Source organism: Mastomys coucha, unplaced genomic scaffold (genome assembly GCF_008632895.1).
Source record: "Mastomys coucha isolate ucsf_1 unplaced genomic scaffold, UCSF_Mcou_1 pScaffold12, whole genome shotgun sequence".
NCBI lineage: Eukaryota > Metazoa > Chordata > Mammalia > Rodentia > Muridae > Mastomys > Mastomys coucha.
The window spans coordinates 83,097,624-83,119,805 of record NW_022196894.1 but is presented as its reverse complement, the minus strand read 5'-3'; the positions used below and the strand labels follow the sequence as shown (position 1 = coordinate 83,119,805).

The window sequence follows — 22,182 nt, the reverse complement described above, 5'->3', positions numbered from 1 at the left end:
TAGAGCTCTAGTCACAGAAAATGCCATATCATGTCCTTCCTGAGGCAGAACTCATGTTTCTTAATCCTACCTCATTAGGATGCCTTTTCTCTAAGAATATCATACCAGCTTGGGTGTTTCTAACTCTGTGAAAAACCTTTAGTGATTCCTTGAAGGAAGGTGCATCCACCCCTCTCTGTATTCACAACATGGTGCTTATCACAGCATGTCAATTTGCTTCCTCTCCAAACTTAGGTCTTGATCACTCACTATAAGTTATCATGTTTCTTAAGAACCAGTATTAGATCCTCTCACTGTAGTGGTAGCAATTTGCATAAGAATTAGTTGGTTATAGGCACACAGTTATTGTTACAGAAATGAATACATATGGGTTCTTTAGCCTCTCATGCCACTGAACTTTGTTATGTTTAGAATCATCTTGTTGTATAGATGCCTGCTTAAAGATGGTGTAATACAGGTCACTGTCATGACTGACTTAACATTCCAAAGTAATATAATCTCTGTTTAAATACAAAGCAAGACACTTTTACTAGAGATCAGAGATCGTTGTATAAATAGCAAGAAAGGAAAAAGACACATCAAGAATCAGACCCATGTTGAAGCTTGATAGTAGATAAGGGCGATTTGATTGATATATGCCTTCCTTGTGTATGGGTGAGGTTGTCACACAGAGCTTGTTAATATGTACAGTCAGTACATGTTCATCAGGAAGTTTAAAAAGTCTACAAGATAAATCTGTATGTATAGCTGTAAGTATACACACATTTGTATGATACTTGTGGTTAAACTGTAGGTCCTAGCATTAATTCCTCCATCATCAGTCTCGTTCCAGTGGAATTGTGCAGAAAGAAGAGTGGGTATTATCAAATGCTGTGATGTTTCACCATAGCATGCTACAATTGTCCTTATCAGGAGCTAATACTATACAAAGTGTTCTTCTTCAATCTGAGGGACTGTTGTTACTGGTGCCCTTGGGATAGTAAGTGTCCTTATCAGAATTTATGTTTTCTCTAGTTCCTTATCTCAGCATATTTTTGCTGTATGGGAGAATAGTCTCTCAATGAAGACTAGGAATTCTCTAAGTCCTGTGACTTTCTTTGCTTGGATATCACTGCCTACTTGGTGTGTGGCTCTTTTTCCCATCTGGTTCTGATCACTGGCACTTTCGAAGCTACCCCCAAGCACCAATGTTATAGGCAGCACTCTCTGGTGGCTGCTGGTCCCTTCTCTATCCCCACACATATGCCCAAGCTATACTTCTGAATGGCATGGTAAGTCACAACTTTCTCATATACATAGTCTCTGTGATAGTAACAGGGCTAGTGGCCTCCTTATGGAAGGAAACTTTTTGGTTCTGAAGACTACCTCAGATGTATCTTGGAATTGAATCCACTGTCTCTGTTCTCTAGTGTGGCTAACACCATACCATGGGACCACAGCTAACGCTAACTCTCCTCACACTTTTCAGACACTTTTTTTTTCTTAGTCTTCCACTGTATCACTCAATAACCAATGATAACAAGGGATTGATTCTACACAGTTAACCTATAGCAGAAAAAAAAAAGTGTGTGTGTGTATATATATATATATATATATATGTAAATATATATCCATATGCATATCTATACATATATATGTATATTATGTATATATATACATAATGGATGGATAGATAGATAGATAGATAGATAGATAGATAGATAGATAGATAGATGTGGGTGGGTGTGTATGTGAGTGTATTTGTCTTCTGATGAACATAGAACAGGTAGAAAACCATTTGTTAGCACTTTAATTTATTTACCTCTTTTGTAAATGTTGAGCTGCCTACTTTAGTGTCTCTTACCTCCAATGGTAGATTATGTTATATGATCATCCCTGAGTTGTACCTACCTCTCCTCTGAATTTTAAAAAATCTTATAAGCTTACTGTTGTGAAGGGCCAACAGAAAATATAGAAACTCAATATGCTATATATTAATAATTTGGTATCTATTCTTTATACCTTAAGAAGAACATTGGCTTACCATGTTAACATGTTCATTGTACACCATGAGGGTGAAACCATAACTGCACTAAGAACGTCTGAAATTCTGTGAGAGAAACGGAATGTTTGCCAGTTTATAATGATGGCTGAGGAAGTGTAATGGTGTAGCTATGTAGTCAAGGGGCTTAATCAGTGTAGTTAAAAAATAATGAGTGCTTCTGTTCATAATGTAGTCACATGCACACTTTCCATGGCAAAAGGCCAAATGCATTTAATGCAATTCAAAGAAAACAAGGAGGGTTGATGGCCTGTAATGAGCAATTGATTAGCAGTAAACAAAGATAATAAGATTCCGGTTTCAATGCCATCAGGAAGAGGAAAGCCATTTCCTTTTGCAGTATTCATGACACATGGAGTGGAAGTCAATTCTTGGATAAGCTACTGTGTATGAGGATTCATCTATGACCTGGGATCTCATCCTAAAATTGCTAAAAATGATGAAAAGGAGGTTGAAAATGTATTATACTCTATCATTATCCCAAACAATAATTATTATGCAAAAGTCTGCTCAAGATTCAATTTTTTTTTTTGTTGTTTTTTTTTGTTTTTTTTTTTTTTTTTTTTTTTTTTTTTTGTTTTTGGTTTTTCGAGACAGGGTTTCTCTGTATAGCCCTGGCTGTCCTGGAACTCACTCTGTAGACCAGGCTGGCCTCGAACTCAGAAATCCACCTGCCTCTGCCTCCCAAGTGCTGGGATTAAAGGCGTGCGCCACTGCCCGGCTCAAGATTCAATTTTTAAAGATGCTAATTTGTTTTTAGAAGCAGTAATATGGGGTCTCATGGGACATGGAAGGATACCTGGGGAAGCTTGAAGGAGTATTGTTGGCAGAAGGTCTTGATTCACCAAGGCTCAACACAGCTAGAAATCACAATATAAACAGCACACGAAGGTCCTGAAAGCACTAAAGAAAATAGAATTGGCAAGAGCTAAAAGTCTTGCTCACATTTGTTGGATTTTTATAATCAAGAGAGGAATGAGGAGAACCTGTTGGCCCTGAGACTGTACACTTGATATGGACAGGAATACCACTTTGTACTTGTACTTGTGTGCCAGAAAGCTGCTGAGGTTCTACCAACAGGCAGCAAAATATAGATGCATGAGGACCATGACATTGAGTATAACTGTATCTCACCATTCAACTTAGTTAAGCAAATATCAGTTAAGTCCTTATGGTTAGATACGTGTTGTGAACCAATGACAGGTATAATAGAATAGTACTTATTTCCCAAACTAATATTTTAAAGTCCTTTGCAAAGTTGGTTATTAACTTATGGCTTACTTGGGAATGCCATATTACTCTTTTGGTTGTAAATAAACATATTGATTATTAATGAAATTCATGAGAAAGCACAAAAAAATTTTATGTTCATTGATACCTAAATTAACATTTCAAAGGAACATTATTAGCACAAGTTGAACATGTCAAAATTTGTAACTTCTATTATCCTTTTTATTTATATTTCTTTAATGTCTTGTTTAAATTCTTCAAGTGATTACTTTTACTCTTGAGAATCTCTTAAAAGCTCTGGGACTTCTCAAGAATAAAATGAATATACTGATATCTATGCATAAAACATACTTGTATCACAAACATTTCCTCATGTGTCATCATCTTGAGATGCATTTCACTAAAAGCTATGGGCAAAATTGTCCCGTGGGTAAAGGTACTTGCCAACAATCTTGACAAACTGAGTTTGATGTATATGGTGGGAGTGGAAATCTGACTCCCACAAGTTGTCCTTTATATCCCAATAAATAACTATGAAATGATTAAAAAGCTTTGGATGAGCCTATATACATTTCTGAAGACACAGTGTATGAAACTATGAAATTCAATTGGGAAGTTCAAAATTAATTTTTTTTTTTGGTTTTTCAAGATAGGGTTTCTCTGTATATCCCTGGCTGTCCTGGAACTCTCTCTCTAGACCAGGCTGGCCTCGAGCTCAGAAATCCACCGGCCTCTGCCTCCCAAGTGCTGAGATTAAAGACATGCACCACCACTGCCTGGCTTTTTTTTTTTTTTTTTTTTTTTTTTTTTTTTTTTGGTAATATGATTTTTAAGTAATAATAGTCATAAAAGTTTGATTTTCTATCTAATTTTACATATAGATTCAAGAATAGTTTGTTTCTTGTATAAATGACTGAATATATGTATATACACAAATATATGTATAAACACAAATGTCCTAGTAATGTATGTTCTATCACAAAATGTGATTGTAGTTTGATTCTAACAGAAAACAAATTATTAGGCCACTCTTCCAAGAAGTTCAGCCTGAATTTAGCTCAGAATATTAGGTGTTCTTATATTGAACACATGTAATCCTTGACATTTGTGTAGACACTTCGGCTTTGTTCGGGCTGTAGAGCTTGGATTGTAATGAACAGGCTATAAATGTGGCTTCTTTGAAAATGTCATCGAATGTCTTTATCCGTCTGTGCCTCTGGGTTACAAAGTAGCTCAGAAGAGTTCCTGCTTTGAATTTGTCTTTGGAAGGCTTCCAGGGCTGAGCAGGTGACACCATAAACATATCCCAGTCTTGCCATTTGGGGTGAGCAAGTGGCTGTCCATGGTGGCTTCTTCTGGATGTAAATTGATTTTAATGATTTCTTTCTTTCTCCTGGGCAGGATTTATGTGGGCATCATTCATGTGACACCCTGGGAATGGCAGACGTTGGGACCATATGTTCTCCGGAGCGCAGCTGTGCTGTGATTGAAGATGATGGCCTCCATGCAGCCTTCACTGTGGCTCATGAAATTGGTATGCAACGCCTTTTCTCTTCCCTCGCCAAATCAAACACTTGTAACAGCTGCAACAGGACCCAAAATACTTGGCAATTAATTCCAGATTTCTTCTGGTTCAGATGTACCATTGGGGATTGCATTTGTTTATATTTAAACTCTCAGGGTGAACTGACGCAGGAAAAGGAAGGCAGAGTCAGCACTGGAGTAGATGTTTCCTTTTTGACGGTGTTATTTAAAAGTTTAGGGGAAATTTGCTACTGTCTTTTCTCTCTCTCTTTTTAAGCATCCCTCAATGGCTTCTAGACGGAATTTGTCACAGTAGCCTATGGGATGCAGAGGTGTCCTCTTTGGAAGTTCTTCATGACAGCGTTGACTCATCCGGGGATAATCAGTTTGCACAGGAGTTTAACATGTTTTGCCCCATCGTGAGTGATAATAGTAGGTTCCTGTCACAGAGACTCAGTAGCTCCTGGTAAATAGCCCAGCCTCCTGCCCAGTAGTGAGGAGATGGATTCAAACTGACTCTCCGCAGTCTACTTTATAATGTCACATATTCAATTAACCAAAGACTTCTAAATCCTACAACTATGAGTTGGGGGCAGAGGTAAACAGTTAAACTCTGGGATAAGGAAAGCAAGCCTCTTAATCACTGACCTAGAAACTGGTCGATGGTGAACTGATTCAGTACTAACGACACAACACATGCAAGTTCACATCTTACTGGAATCATTTCCCCTGTGTAAAATCATTCTATTAGGAAACTCTGTGAGGCCCCATCTTCTATTCTGAACTAGTGGGATAGCACTACCTTTTACGTGGAATTGTTTTAGAAGCCAGACTGAGTATAGTGGATATCACTTATATTCACACCCATATATTTCCCTATTTAAATATCTCATTCCCGTTCTTAATTTAGGCATAACCTCTTTGCATCTTCATTTCTGACACAAACCATTTAATCATCATTAAATTCAGATTGTTTTGTATTTTTATTTAAAAGATTTAGCTTGTTAAAGCTACAACTTTAATTATTAAGTGGAAATTAAAGTATCTACCTCACATTTCTAGTAACCTGCATATTTTCACAAGATGCTGATTTCTAATCATATTTCTTTAAGGAACAGAATAACTTCTGGTTAAAAGGACAATTTTGTAAATCCAAATATGGTAGCAATGAATGGAATTAGGTAGCTGCATTTCAACTATTTTATTTCAAGTATTAATCAGGACATTGCTGTACTGGCACTTGATTGAATTGAACCATTGACACTCAATGGTTTCAAGCATACAACCATTGTGTAAATAACTATTCAACAGAATCATTGATGTTAATTCAGTCTAAAGCATTTTGGAGCATCTTTTACTTAAGCCAAGGTGCTGAGTCCCTGTCAGTCCTCTATGGACTTGTACCCAGGTCATCTAGACACCTCGACTATCTTTGTTGTCGTTATATAGTGGACAACACAGTAACAAGATGCTGTGAATCACACATTCTGGCTACCGCTTCCTCCTGGGCTACTCTCCTGTGGTGATCTTTACCTATAGTGGCAGTATTAGCAGGTTTCCCTACAAGAGAAAAGCTGAGCTCTGTACACAGCCTCTTCATAGCTTGACTCTCATGTCACACCACCTGGACCAGAATGTTTAAGGCTAGCAAGGAGACTTTCCCAGTCCTCCTCGGTTTTCAACAAGGAGTCTGTATTGCACTGACTGATGAGTCAGTAAAAGGTATAAAGCCAGACACTGCTATACAGGTCAAGGCAATTAGACATAATTAGACAGAAGAACAACAAAGTCAAACCTGTGCCTCTGCATATAATTACAACCTGGTGTCTCCTTGGGTTTCTTGGCTATCTCTCTTTATTTCATTATAACCTTCTATGATTCATATATTGTGTGCTTAATTTTCTTCTCTGTATTGCTAATGGCCTAAAGAGATACTGGAAGGCCAAAGATAAAAGAATATGGATTTGATTCCTTTTTTATAAAAAAATAACTTCATTTTGAATGCTTTCTTATTTTACTTTAATTTTGCCTAAATATTATGAATATATTATATAAAATGTGAGTCCTAAATTTTTAGTAAAGATTATCATACCTAAGATTTTCTCTGTGTGATGATCAGAGTCTTGTCTCTCAGACATCTTGACCATAACTCACTCATCTGTTCAAAGTCCTTATTTTTATCAGCTACATGAACTGTCAGTTCAATTTAAGCCAGCCATGAACTGGATTTTATTTCTATTTTATTCTTATTTGATTTCTTTCTTTCTCTTCTGTTATGTACTTGCTACTTTTTTAGATCTGTAAATTATGTATATATAATCTATATAGTTATAAAAAAAAAACATTCTGAGCTCGGCAGTGATGGCATATGCCTTTAATCCCAGCACTTGAGAGGCAGAGGCAGGTGGATTTATGAGTTTGAGGCCAGCATGGTCTACAGAGTGAGTTCCAGGACAGCCAAGGCTACATAGAGAAACCCTGTCTCAAAAAAAAAAAAAATTCTGAAGCTCTGGTTTTCCAATACTTAGAATCTGCTTGATTCTCGTTCCAAAATGTGCAGTTTCATTTATTCCAAACAAATACTGTCCAGTTGTTACTGAACTCAAAACACAAGCTGGGAGGAATTAGCCAGGATTTTTGCTTTATTTCTATAGGAAGTAAATGAGTATGTTTGATTAGGGGTGGCTTCTATTAACTAGAACAGAGTTTCATGAATAATCAAAAGGTTCCTTTTGCTATATACAGTGGTTTCAAATACAGGGTAAAGTTTATATTATGCACAAAGAAAACAAAGTGTCCTTCCCCATGCCCATGTTCTCCAGTTTAAAAAACTCTTATATTGAAAATTAACACAAAAGATAAACTAAAGCATTGATGGAGATGATGGCATACTTAAAGTGCCAGGACTGGGCAGGCTGATACGGAAGTACCACGAGTTCTAAGCTATTCTGTTTTACATAGTGAGTCTCTGAAAGAAAGAAAGAAAGAAAGAAAGAAAGAAAGAAAGAAAGAAAGAAAGAAAGAAAGAAAGAAAGAAAGAGAGGAAGAAAGGAAGGAAGGAAGAAGAAAGGAAGGAAGGAAGGAAGAAGAAAAAAGAAGGAAAGAAGGAAAGAAAGAGAGGAAGAAAGGAAGGAAGGAAGGAAGGAAGGAAGGAAGGAAGGAATGAAGGAAGGAAGGAAGAAAGAAAGAGGGAGAGCAGGAGGGAAGGAGAGTGAGAGGGAAGAAAAATAGGAGGGAAGGAGGTAGTGGAGCAAGAGAGAGAGAGGGAGAGAGAGAGAGAGGGAGAGAGAGAAAGAGGGAGAGAGAGAGAGAGAAATGATAGACAACCTATGATATTATATTGTAGGTTGTGGGATGGCATAGATTAGATTACTAGTTTTGAAAAGTTCCTCTTGTGTGCCACATGTATTCACTGGAGTTCTTCTGTCATCATGATAATCCATCCTAACTCAAAATCAAATGAATATTGAAGTGTGAGATGCTGAAGGTATGTAGTCACCTGATGCCAATACAGGCTCCTGAAAGAGCAATGTACATCAATATGGACTAGACCCATAGGCAGTTATAACTTGCCTTCTGCTTTCTAGAATATGCACAGTAAACACTGACTCAATTGCTAGAACATTTCAAAATGTTGCTTCAGACTATCCATGTGCTTTGGGTGGAGGCAGGAATGTGTTTACAGCTATTTTACAACCCCAAAGGAGAACAGCAGAAAGTTTTCAAATTGATGTAAGTTTACATTCTAAGTTTATATTTTTTAACTTGTCAAACTTTTATTATAGACTTGTAATAATAAATATTTCACCTGCTGCACACATGCTCATTAAAAGCAACCATTTTATTGATGTTGAGCCAGCTTCTAATATACCAAGGGGAACAATAGGATTTTATTCAGATTAATGAAATCCATAATTTCCCAGCACTCAAAAGGTCTGTGTTAATTACAAAATGTGCTAAGTGAATTTCTCCACCAAGAAAGACTGCAATGTGTTTCCTATGTTAAAGCCAGGCAACTTTAAAGAGCAGGACCAATTCCTCAGCCAGACTTAGGAAGTGGCTGAGACACAGCAGGGGGCTGCCTGGGCTTTACTGTGGTTAGCAGCCTGTCTGGTTGTGCGGATCAGTATGGGACTCTGCCCCATAGATGATTAGATTAAACAAGCCTATGTTTGGAAAAACTACAGAGGTCCCCCTCTCCACCAAAAAAAGAAAACTTGGTAGACCAAAGGCAAGTCAACAGATTCGGATGTTCATACTGGCAAAGCAAGTAAGATATAAAATGAGAAGGGAGCTGGGATTCAGCTAGTTATTTATCTTCAGATCTGTCATTTTAATCAACGCAAACTAGGCATATTTCCTGTTAAACTTGAGCCAGCACCACACCATGTCTTTCTTGGACCGGGGTTGAAAGGCAGTCATAGGTATGGGTTACATGTCCCATAGCACTGTGATATTTAGTGTTTATTATGAGTTTAAAACTAAATTTAATCCCAATCCATGTTTCTCTAGGGTAGACCTATTGATTTTTTTGCCACACAGGTTGACACCAGCTAGACATTAAAAAAGTAGATTGAAGTTGTAATATGTGGTTTGTTTCCCTTTTCAAATTAGAAAATTGTACTTTTTCTCTCAATTCTAGGTATTCAGTGATATTAAAATTTATTACAAATGCTCACAGCTAGAGAGAGCTTGTTGGTAAAATGCTTACTTGCAAGCAAAAGGACATGATCCACACTAGAACAGAATACAAATCCAAAAGCAGACATAGTTATGCACACTCGCAATCCCAGTTATCCCTGCCACTTAGTAGCCAGTTAACCTAGTGCATTTAGAGTATTCCAGGCCAGTGGTCATCCAAATATGAGAAAACAAAGGTAGCTTGTAGATTGTGCTGAAGGAACAACAGCTGAGGCTCTCCTCCAATTCTTCACAGACACATGCCTACATGCACACATGTACACATACACTTGCATATATGTGTGCACATACAACACACCAACATGCACTTGGGCACACCATGAAGTAAATACTATCATGAAGAACGCAAAAAGAAGGGAGCTAACATACAAAAACATTTCAAGTTTGTTTAAGATCCATAACTAAATTACTCCAAGGGTCACATTTCAATGCCTCTCTGATTCCAGAGCCCAAGACTTTAGTACTGTAGAGTGGGGCTTTAGAGACTGTTTGGTATGAAACTGATCTAAGAAGATAGACCATCATAATGAGAAAGAGTTCATTTTTTTCTCTTCCTAAATTACATACTTGATATCACAATAAACATTTTTTCCTTAACGTTTTTGAAAGAAATGTATCCACGTGTAATCACCTCTACCTAAAGGTTAGTCTTAAGAAGAGTGTGTCCCACTCAGTTATTGGAGGTCATGAGTCTTCTATTTGGCGGTTCTAGATTCTGATCCCCTTTGAGCTGCTGACTCACTTTTCAACCCCTGGCCAGACCTTCTTGCACCTCCATAATCCCAGCTGGAAAATTAGGTAAATGAAAACCATGACCTCATTTAGAAACAGATGCCTCTTCTGGACTGCACTTTCCTGAGTAAACACATTACAGTGTTTCTTGGGACATTTTTGTAGGATGTGCTGCTGTGTCCCCTTGACCATTGGGTAGTTTGGGATCAAGAGACAAGAACTCGAAATTCTGTTTCATTTGCTGACCAAAGTTTAGGAAAACATTCAGTTCACTTCCTGAGGCTAATGCTGCCCCAGTAATACCTGAGTTGAATGAGAAACTGACCCAGCGGTTCCCCTGCACAGAATGTGTCTTGGCTGAGGATATGGCAGAGCTTGGATAGCTTTTCCTGCATGCACGATGTCCTGAGTTCCATCACCAGTGTTGAATAAAGCAAGAGTCAGAGACTCACACTTCTGAGCCAGCATTCAAGTGGCAGGATTATAGGAAGTTCAAGGTCACTCTTAGCCATGGATCAAGATTACTGACAGCCTAGGATAAATGAAACCCACCTTTAAAAACAAACAAACAAAAAAGTCTTTTCCTGGGTGCATATTTTTCTAACTCCAGATTTACTGGACAAGAAAGTGACAACATCTTTAAGTGTGTATTTGGAATATCAAAGGTGAAAGTCGTTTAACAATTTGACACACATTTGCAGACTTATAATGAAGGCTATTGACAAAGCTGTTTTAACATTTTTCTTTTTCATCTTTGTGCTCTACTGACTAAGAAGGCTCTAAATACAAAGGTGAATGCTTCCCTTATGCAAGATTTGGGTCTTTAACATGACCTTTAAGAGTGAATGACCTCTGGATTGTCCTTCCTTTAGTCTCTGCTCCACAGTTTGTCTCTGCAACTCCTTCCATAGGTATTTTGTTTCCCCTTTTAAGAAGGAACGACATATTCACACTTTGGTTTTCCTTCTTCTTGAGTTTTTTGTGGTTTGTGGAGAGGCTTTGCTAGTGCCCAACTAATACAGAAGTAGAGGCTCATAGCCATCCATTCGACTAAGTACAGGGTCCCCAATGAAGGAGCTAGAGAAAGAACCCAAGGAGCTGAAGGTTTTACAGCCCCTTAGGATGAACAATAATATGAACTAACTAGTACTCTCAGAGCTCTCAGGGACTAAACCACCAACCAAAGAGTACACATTGTTAGACTCATGGCTCTGGCAGCATATGTATAGCAGAGGATGGCCTAGTTGGTCATCAATGGGACCCTTGTTCCTGTGAAGGTTCTATGCCCCAGTGTAGGAGAATGCCAGAGCCAGGAAGCAGGAGAGGGTGGGGTGTGAGCAGGGTAAGGGGGGAGGGAACAGTTTTTTTTTAATTTAATTTAATTTAATTTTATATTATTTTTCGGAGGGGAAAGCGGGAAAGGAGATATCATTTGACATGTAAATAAAGAAAATATCTAATACAACAAAAAGGAAGAACAAAAAAGAAAAAAGAGTGAATGGCCACTTCTAAGTCTGTCTCCACCTCTTGTTCATTAGTTTAAGTACCCCTATTTGAATAAGGGAGCTCCCTGAAAATTACTTTACCCTTTCAAATTTTCCTTAAATCCACCCCACTCTTCCATTCTGATATTCTGACTCCTAAGAGGAAAATATTTCTCCACAGCTGCAAGGGAAAGGATGGCCTCTCTCCATGAATCTGGAGATTGCATGCCCTTTGACCTCTAACACCTCATTCCTGTACTAAATTGGCTGCCCTGTTGCATTGCTCCCAAAGCCCCTCAGAAAACACTGCACTGAGATCAACTACTGTCAGTCTTGTGAACACTGATCATGTCACTTCAGCAGATTCTTCTTGGGGCCTTGTGTCATTTAGGTCATGAATATCCAAATGCCACCTGATGTTCACTGTAAAAGTCTTTTTAGTGATTTCCAAGTTAACTTCCTCTGAAGAATTAAAATCTATCCTTGTCAACCAGACTTACATGCATTTTGTGTCCCCTTCACAGCTCTTTGAAATCCAGGATTGTCAGTTGTGATGTTTTAGTTTAAAATTTCCTAGAATCTGTATAAGCAATGTCATGCTCAGTTATCTGCCATGTAAGTGCCTTGTATATCTACATGTAACTTATCATTCCAGCTCTCAATGGTACTGATAATTGCAGAGTAACATTAAATGTCTTAACACAACTAACTGGTGACACAGGCTGTAAGTGCACACTGTGTTTGCTTTTTGTGACCTTCAACGTGTGTGTGTCACTTTGTCCCGGAAGAGCATCCAACACCCTTCACATTGATCTTCATTTTCAAGTTCTGCCCAGCTATTGAGGGGAAGTTGCATGGGTTATATCAAACTCATGTGGTTCCATCTACTCTGCAACTGGCCACCTATTTGTGGTGTGCTTCTTCTAGAGCCATGACTTTTGCCACCCTTGAGAGAACATGCTTTCCCCATCCAGGCACATAATCGATTTTCTCCGGGTCAGATGGAGTGTTTGCCTTTAAATGATAGTCTTCCAGGAGTGTGTCTGACTGACTCGAAGAGCCTTGCAAAACGCACATTTCCTTTAAGCTGTAGCAGAGCTGGAGCTAAGATTTGCTCATGTGTAGATCATCAACTTTTTCTGATTGAACTTCCTTTTATGTGTCTTTGGTAGCAATTAAGTTAGATAGCTAAATTTAGGGATCTAAAAAAATCACAGTGTAATATGAAATAATACACTAAATGATTTATCAAATTGTGCTGAAAAATTAAACTGCCTGGTTGCCATAATTTAAAATATTAAGTTTATAGGCATTACCACTGCATGTGACAGAAACAAAAGCAAGACACTTTGTTCAGACCCTCAAAGTGAATTTGATGTTTGCCATACATACTATATTTTAGACCATAAATTAAAACTACGCCCTCTCAATGAAGTGAAAATCCCTTGAGGCAATAATAAATATTCCTTTGGAAAGTGCTATTTATATCGATTTGGAAGGAAAGATACTGGCTCCATTAAACATGGATGAATATCTCAGAAATTATAGTGCAAAAAACACATATTGTTACATTTAAAACATGGAGTTGACTAAATATCCTGTTACAGAGATTTCATTGGGCACCCTTCCCTCTTTCTCTTCTCATGACATATTTTAAAACCTCAGCCTGAAGCTTCCAAGCACGCTCCACTGTATTGGCTGTTAAAGCTTCTACCTTGGAGAAGTCCAGGGACTGGAGGATGAGTTCACAATATGTCCTGGATAGATGAAGTAATTTTGAATAATCCTAATAAATATGTTAATCCTAATAAATATGTTTTCTGTGAATTGTGACAGTCTTTAAAAAAAAATCTCTGCATACTACTCCAAAATTAGAGAGGCCCTTGCCAATCTTGCTTCCCACATCATTGAGGACACACCTCACAAACAATGATGGATTCTGATGCTACTGAACAATCCTGTCGTGGGTTATCATGGAGAGGCTTTTCAGAGAAATCTTGCTTGCCTGGTGAATTCTGTAAATAAATGGCATAAATATGTGGAGAATTGGAATGTCACCGAACCGTAGTCACTTCATTTTAAGCACAAGGGCAGTCAGCTGCGCAGTGAATAATTTTGTTATGAGGTGTCAGTGATTTAACAAGTTGGCCCAAAGTAGCTGGAATGTGGTGTGAAAGATTTCATCTCTGTTGGGCTGTGCCGCTCTGCACTGACCAGACTCCTGATCACATGGCCAACATTCCTGTATTTTCTGTGTAAGAATCTCTGGGAAAAGTGACCAGTCTGTTCTATTGTCTTATACAAGATATTGGTGGTGTTATATGATTTGAAAACTTTGTTGAAATAACTATCTACTAAAAAGCTAACTATCTACTAAAAGCTAAAGTCTTTAAGCTTTTAAATTTATAGATGAAAGATAATGTGTCTCTTAGAGCATGGAAAAATTGATATCAAGAAACAAGAAGCAGTTTACTCAGAGTATAAAGATCTGAGGGTACTTACACTCTGAGAATTGATATCTGAACAGCTGAAGGGACAATGGCCTAGTAACAAAGTGAGAGAAGGTTATGTGCACACATATCCTAGCCATGTACCTTAGAACCATTACTTATCTTTCTGGAATCAAGCTCTTTGCTTATCTCTTTTACTTCATAACAACTATGTTGAATTTTTACCCAAAATACAGTAGAGAAGAGCATATTTTCAAAATAGGTTCTTTAGGGGACTAGTAGCTATGTGTGTTTCACTAAATATAATAAACAGAAGCATGAAAAGGGCTGATATTTTATGCAGCAAGAAATCCACTATATGTTACTTTTATTTGTTTTTGCCTTTTGGGTCATCTCTGAGAACTACTTATATACTTGAAAAAGAAAATAGAAGTCCCTGACATTCAAAATGTATCTACCGTTTGCATCTTGCATATCATTGAATCAGATACAAAGGTTGTAGCAGTAGATGTTAGAAATGCGCTTTGATCTCCTGGGGTTTGTACTTGATCAGAGAAGGCAGAATCCTAACAATAAAAATAATTTGTGGTGAGACTACAACATAATCCCACAGAAACCTCCCAAATTCATGATTCTAAATAAGGTTTTTCATGTCTGTGAGCATATGTAAACCACATGGATGTTGGGATTATCTATTTCTTCATTTATTTTTTTTTTCAATTTTTATCCAAATGTTCACCCAAAGCAAGTACTTCATAGCAGATGCAGCTTTCGTATGTAGGGGGACCAGTCTGAATATGTAGACTGTTAAACTCACCTTTGTTTAGGTGCAAAAAAAAAAAGTGCTGAAGAACTTGTCAGGGGGAAATAGAAACTCAGAATATTGTGCAATTGGAAATCCTCTGCTCCCTTGCATCATTTGCACTCTCTCTTCTCTTCTCTAGGACATCTACTTGGCCTCTCTCATGACGATTCAAAATTCTGTGAAGAGAATTTTGGTTCCACAGAAGACAAGCGTTTAATGTCTTCAATCCTTACCAGCATTGATGCATCCAAGCCTTGGTCCAAATGCACTTCAGCCACCATCACAGAATTCCTGGATGATGGTCATGGTATGTAGGTTTCTGGACCACATAGGCTCAGGAAAACAAGTTCAGATTTCTAGGGGCTTTACACCATGAGGACCTCATGATGCTCAGCTCACTCGGTGAGACAATGGTTATTGGAAGAGTGTCGGAAAAGAAGCAAGCAAATTGATTCTCTCTTGGCATGTAATGCCAGCATTCTTGGTGGCATTACAGCTATGGTATTTTTGCTGTTGACTTAAGAAGTTCAAAAGGGAAAGAGTGTGGGAGACCACACAGAATGTCTAGCAGTGGGAGCCGTGAGAGTCTGGCTTTTATTTCCTCTTACACCACTGAGTTCCTGTGAGAATATTGGCAGACATTTTGGGTTGCATGATACTAATATGGCTCTCAGAATTATTTGTTGGATATATACTATAGGGCTTTGGTTAAGGTGTAGGATGTGATGAATACCTTTTACAACAACATAAAACCAGAAAAAGAAGCGCTCTAGTTATTCCTTGACTACAAAAAATTTATTTCATCCGGACAGCAGATTCTCCTGGACATGGAATAAAAACTACAGAACCAAAATAGCCCAACCCATGGTGGGAAAGGACTTAAAGAACTTCAAAGGAAAATTGCTGGCTTTATCCTTTCAGGCAGTTTAAGAGCATAGCATACTTTATTAAACTCCATAAGAGTGGGATTAGTGCTGTAAGTCACAAGAAAGTACAGAGGAAGTCACAATTTCTAGAAATAATAAATCCTACTCCCTAAGTAGTCTTCGAAACAAGCTGTTGCAAATTTCTTCTTGTCCTTTATTGTTTTAACATCATAGAAATACAGCAGGCAGGACATTCACAGTTGGAAAGAATCCTTGAAAGCATACACTTCCACTTCCTCCTCTTTCAGAAAAGCGGCCATTCTGTCTTCTTTCCGCCCTCTTGAAACAGATCTCTTTCTGAAGCAGGTGGCTAAGTTTTGGATTTTGGAGATAAGAATCTCCATAAAATTATGTAATGAGTGTCATTGCTCAAAGTAGGGCAAAGGTAGTCAACGATACCCATCTTCACCCTGAGTTCTCGCAAAGTTTTGGTCTGTAAATTCCTAATTTCCTAATGTGTTAGGCATTTTGAATTTCAAATAAACAGTGCCAAAGAATTAACAGATTAATTTAATTTCAAACACACGGATGTTTGCTATAAAGTGTTTCTTTATACCATGTAGCCAAGATCTGTTCATTACTTCATGATTCCCTATATACTGTTGAACTGGTAAAGCCTTTGTGGATACTAGAATTTGCATTTCATAATCCTAAAAGCAATCTAGTTCAGCCTTGTTTGGAAGTTCTCCCAATATCAGCTGCATGGTAGTACAAACCTGTAAACCTGCCAATCTGCAGACTGAAGCCAGGATTGTGAAGTCCACAACAACCTTGGACACAGAGGAAAGCCATGTCTCAAAAATGAATAGGTGATAGATGATAGATAGATAGATAGGTAGACAGATAGATAGAGAGATAGAGAGATAGAGAGATAAGCAAACAATTAAATGTTCAAGTAAATATTTTATCAATAGCAGAAATGACCACTTAAATACTTAGAAACAACACTAATATGCATAGACCTTTCCCTTAGATTAAATAAAAGTGGCAACTCTTTAGTTTTGTTGTAGCCAAATCCTGGAGTGGATGATCCCCTAGTCACCTTCCTTTCAATGCTGAACACATAGAGTCTCCCTCTAGTACCATCTTAACTCTGCTCCTGATAGTATCCTTACTGTTTTAGTTTTTAAGAAATAGCATGAATATTTTTTATTTTAAAATTATATATTACACATTCCAAAAGGCTTAGCTCAACCCTGAATCGCTAAGTGAATGGATCAAGTTGCTAAGGCAGCAAATTCTTATGGCAAAAGTAGGTCAGCTTTTCACCCTACGTATGCATTAGCTCAGCTGCAATGCTGTGTGGAATTGTGTTCCTTTGGCTGTGATTTGAGAATAGTGCCTTTATTTCATGTTTGTGGAACAAGATCTTACTTTCAGGACAACAACTATGTTTCTTGCATTGTTTCAGCTTTTAACAGTATTTTTCTATTTTTAAAAGGCCTGTGCTCTGATTAGTTTTTAAGTTTCATCATACTCCCCTACTTTTGCATCAGTTTCTGTTCAAAAGGGCTTCTGACAGAGAACATCTAAAAACACAGTCATAGTAGAAACAGAAACATTCATTCTCACTAATAAAGATTGTCAGAGTCTCTGAGATGTGGATTAAATAAACAAGGGAATTGACAGAATTCTTTGAGCAACATACATATGTATATATAGTTATATAATCATATCTAGATATTTGTACTTTTGAATATGTTGATATATGTTAGGTAGTCTTTCACTTTAACTAAGAAAGAAAAATTGTATGTTTTTAATCACTTCTAATAGTGAAAGTAACTTCAGCATAAGGAAAGGTGGTGTGCACCAAGAGCCAAGCCATTGATCCTGTTAAGAGATCACACAGAGATATTTTATTCTAGTAGTGGCACTCTAAGCTTTGCTATTTAAATGAGAGTTCAAAAAATTAATAGCCTGGTAATTTTGATTTAAAAATATCAACAAGACAGTTTAGTCTCACTATGGTAACAAGAACTGGCAAGCACCCCCCCTTTTATGATTGGGATGCTAACATATGAATTACAAATATAGAGAATCAAGGAAAAACCCCAAGCCTAAAATGATATAAAAACAAGCACATAGGCACACGTTTGTTCAAAACCAACAGATTTCATCACACCATCATTTAACATGCTTTTTATTTGTTTTATTTTGTTTTGTTGTTGTTGTTTGTTTGTTCTTTTTTTTTTTTCTGAGACAGGGTTTCTCTGTGTAGTCCTGGCTGTCCTGGAACTCACTCTGTAGACCAGGCTGGCCTTGAACTCAGAAATCCACTTGTGCCACCACTGCCAGGTACTTTTTGTTTGTTCGTTTGTTTTTGTTTTTGCTTTTTAACTTTTTTTTTCCATAGGAAGCCAATGATGTGGCCAATGGTAACACCTGAGTTGATTTGACAATAAGGAAGTAACAAAATCAGGAAACTGCCCACCTAAAACCAAAAACCAAACCAAAACGGAAACAAGAACAAAACACACACACAAAACCATGTAGTAGCCTGGTACCATTTTTCTAAATATCAACAATGTTACATCTACCTGTCTTGCTAATGTCATTCCTAGAGAGACCTGTAGACACTGGCCAGATACAGTGATTTTTACAGAGAAGAAGGGCTTTCAGGAAATTTACTTAGGAAAGTTACATTGAGATACTCAGAAAAAGGCAGAAAAGCATTCCCTGTTTCGGTAAGTATTGTCACAAAACATGTCCAGTATTTTGTTGGTGCCTAAAGAGCACATGATCTGGAAACACATTTAGTATGATATCATCTCTTTCCTAGTTGCTCCTCCAGAAGTCTTAAAGCAAAGAGAAGTTAGAGTAGAATTAAACTCAAAGCATTTGATATATTTTTTAAATTATTAGCCATAAGTAGATGGACATTTGTAGCACTCTACCACTGCCAGATTTGAATTCATTAGTACTGAGTGTTTCCTGATTTAAGTCCAAGGAGAAATGTGCAGTGGTTCGGATATGGCTGGGAAGCCAAAGTGCATACTCTTAAGTAACTGTATCTGGAGACTTGTGATTCAGAACAGGGGTAGCCATGCCTTGTGGGACTCCCCCACCCCTGGCCAAGGGCTTTGCATTAATGTTGCAGTGTTTGAACAAGTTAGCTGGCTGGGAAGGCAAGCCTCTGAATTGAGGGTAAGCACGAGCAGAGAAATTGTGCAAAGGAGGCAGGTTATTGAATTTCCTTCACCAAAGGCTTTCTAACCTTCACTGAGGTGTAGGGAGATAGCTTTACTTGCTGCATCTGGAAGTCCTCTGCCAGCTCATGAGAAGGACCAAGTGGGTACAACTCAAGAGCACCAGCAAGCTGAGCTAATACGAGAAACATATGGAAATTATCTTACTGCTTATTTAAAGAACTAAGGGTACACAGCCACTCAGCAAGCACAGAACTTTGGACAGAGAATACTAGTGGAAAGCTATATATCTGGACTCTTTGTCAACTGCCAACAGTAGGTGTAGATAGAAAGCCAGATTTTAAGGTAATATTAAGAAACTGAAGTCTTTTATACTCATATCTTGATTTTTCCAAAATAAGTGTGCTTTTTGAAAATATGAACAGATAACACCTACTCTAAGGCCATAAAGAGCTATGATTTAAAGCTTAACTTACTGTTATAAACAATGATGAGTATATAATGTTCCCTCCGCTGCAGACTCCTAGAATGAATTAATCAGCATCCTCTGTTCCTTTGGCAGTGTTCGTTTTCCTTTATCACTAGACCCAAAACGACTTCTCAAAGAATGGGAAAGTGTACATCTCACTACTAATGATAGATATCCATCCAAAAGCCCCAAATAAAGCCATAAATGTGAAGCTAGAAACAAAATGAGGACAGCAAAAACTGTGTGAGGTTCAGCTGCTTCTTCAGGATCATTCCTTGGGTGTTTCCAAGCTATGGGTATTTGGGTCAAGGCTCAGTCTTATGCCTGAAAGCTGAGAGAGAGGAAAAGGAAGAAAAACAACTATGGTGCTAAAAAGAGAATAAGGTAAAATTAAACATTAGTCCTATAATTCCTACTTACCGTCAAGAAAAAGAACAACCTGAGATACCTGAGCCTTTTAGGTTTTATTTTCTGGAGGCAAGCTTCCATCATTTACTGGTAGGGTGCAGAGACCTAGGGAAAAGAACCGTATTCTTTCATCCGCCCATTTCAAATGATTCTTTTGGGGGTCTTAGTTGTTGGCCTTATTTCAGATTTTTAACTTTATATTCATGGGAAAAAATGTATGTCATGTGTATATGTGCCTGCCAACTTCCCTTGTAAGTATCTGTCTTATATGCACCAAAGGAAGAAAGGAAGGAGGAAGGGGGACAGAGGGAGGAGGGGAGGAAGGCCCAGGGTGGCAGGCTAGAATAGAACAAGAGCCAGGTAGAATTTCAAGCTAATGGAAACATTTTAAATATGAAATAACTAAAAGTAAGAATAGGTCAGATAAAGAAAAAGTCAACAGTTGGTTGGATTCCAATAAAGGCAAAGAAATTTAAATGCTGAAAGAATAGTCATTTTCTCATTTCAGTCTTCCTCCAAACCATATGTGCTTTTCAAAGTGGAAGACATAGATCGGCTAATCCATTACTACATCATTTTTAAATACTGTGTACAGTGAATTTCATAGCCAGGCACTGTAATGATTTTTGTCATTTCCCAGCATAAGGCTTCTATGTGGTAGAGATGTCTGTACTATTTTGTTACAAGAGGAAATCATTACATATAAAAACAAAGTCACTAAAGCACATGCTACAGAGTAAGCAGAAATGAATGCAGAGACCAATCGTTATTTTAAAAAAGTAGCAATAAGTTAATCTCAACTATTTGAAGAAAATTGCTTTATTTTCAACAAGAAAATGTCATTTCCATGTGACTTCTATAGAGAATGTTATTTTAACTGCACTGAGTTAAGTTTTGTAAAGACGCATTTCATCTTGAAGTATCCTTATCAGAGACTGGTTCCAAACTGCCTGCATTCTACATTCCTCGGCAATCCTTGTCTCCTATAAAGTAGGGTGAGTCCCAGTGGGAGGCTTCCCAGCTGATACCTTGATAGGAAGTCTATGGTCTATACATTTTAGGGGAAGAAAAACAAAACAAAACAAAATGTTGTAACAGCAGTTTTGAGGACCTGGAGAGCAGTCTCACTGACTTTGAGATTGGTTGACAACTTCCTAACATCATCAATCTGCTAAGGCTGCTCTGGTTTGCACAGCAGCCAGTTCATGCAGCAATGAAGATAACATTTTTCCCCAGAGTTCCAAAGCTCTTCCTCTGTCCCATAAAGAACGTTTAGTGAGGTTTTACTATCATTCTTTCCTATTGACTTGATGTTAATGTTTTTCTTTAACTTGATGTTTTTCTCCCCAAGTTCACTTTGGCGAGATTCTCATTTTTAATGCTTTTTCTGGCTGCCCTTAAGAAGCTTTACCCTCTTCAAACACTCTGGCTCAGTTAAATGGAAATTTGCTATTTCTTCATTTTCATATAAAGCCTCTATCACAAGTGCACAGATAGGTGTATGCGTTCTCTTTGTGGCAACTTAATTGTACAGTTGTAAAAATGTTTGCAGTAAGTACACTCCAAACATGCTGAAGAGGTAGTTTTCTCAGAGCAAGGATTTGAATGTGGAAGAATTTTTGTTAGACAAAAGGCATTGACAGACATATCTAAATGGTTTTTCGGTTCAGTCGAACATAGAAGCAATTATTATTGTTTTGTCTATTTCTGTCCTGTCTCTAATTTGTCAAAGCTAATTCTATCTTTACAATGCATAGTAAAAATATAAGCCTCTCATACATTCCATGAATGAATTAGGGAGAGGTTAACTAACTCAGCTAAGAGCACACAAACATGTGGCATTTCACCAGGATTAGACTTTAGAGCAGCTGTTTCTTGCATTAAGCCCAATATCTGTCACTTAAAGGATTTGTACATGTGTCAGCCCCTCAGAAAGAAAATAAGACATCTTTCTATAGGTCTGACAGAGACAAAAATGGTATGCAGCTCCTGAGCCCAAAGCCCTTATAACTACGGAACATTGGGTAGGACAATGACAATTGATATTTCTTGGTTTATCTTTAAGATGAATTAAAAAAGTCAACCTCCTGGGATTTTCATGTGAATTAAATATATGTAATATATGAAAAGGACCATGAATGTATAACAAGTGTTAGTTGTTATTGCTATTATATTTGTTGTAATAATTGTATAATCAAGTGAAAAAAGAATAAGTAAAAGCACAGAAGCCAATGGGCTTCCATGAGAGCATATACAGTAAAGAAAA

At 37.6% G+C, this 22,182-nt stretch overlaps 1 protein-coding gene across 1 annotated transcript in view; it reads left to right on the top strand.

Moving 5' to 3' along the window:
- The window catches only part of Adamts5 (ADAM metallopeptidase with thrombospondin type 1 motif 5), a 46,534-nt gene that overhangs the window by 8,483 nt on the left and 15,869 nt on the right, over positions 1-22,182 (top strand). Inside the window, exons 2-3 of the mRNA XM_031364317.1 lie at positions 4,673-4,805; positions 15,107-15,274. Of these exons, the coding sequence (XP_031220177.1) occupies positions 4,673-4,805; positions 15,107-15,274 (301 nt within the window). The remainder of the gene's footprint in view (positions 1-4,672; positions 4,806-15,106; positions 15,275-22,182) is intronic.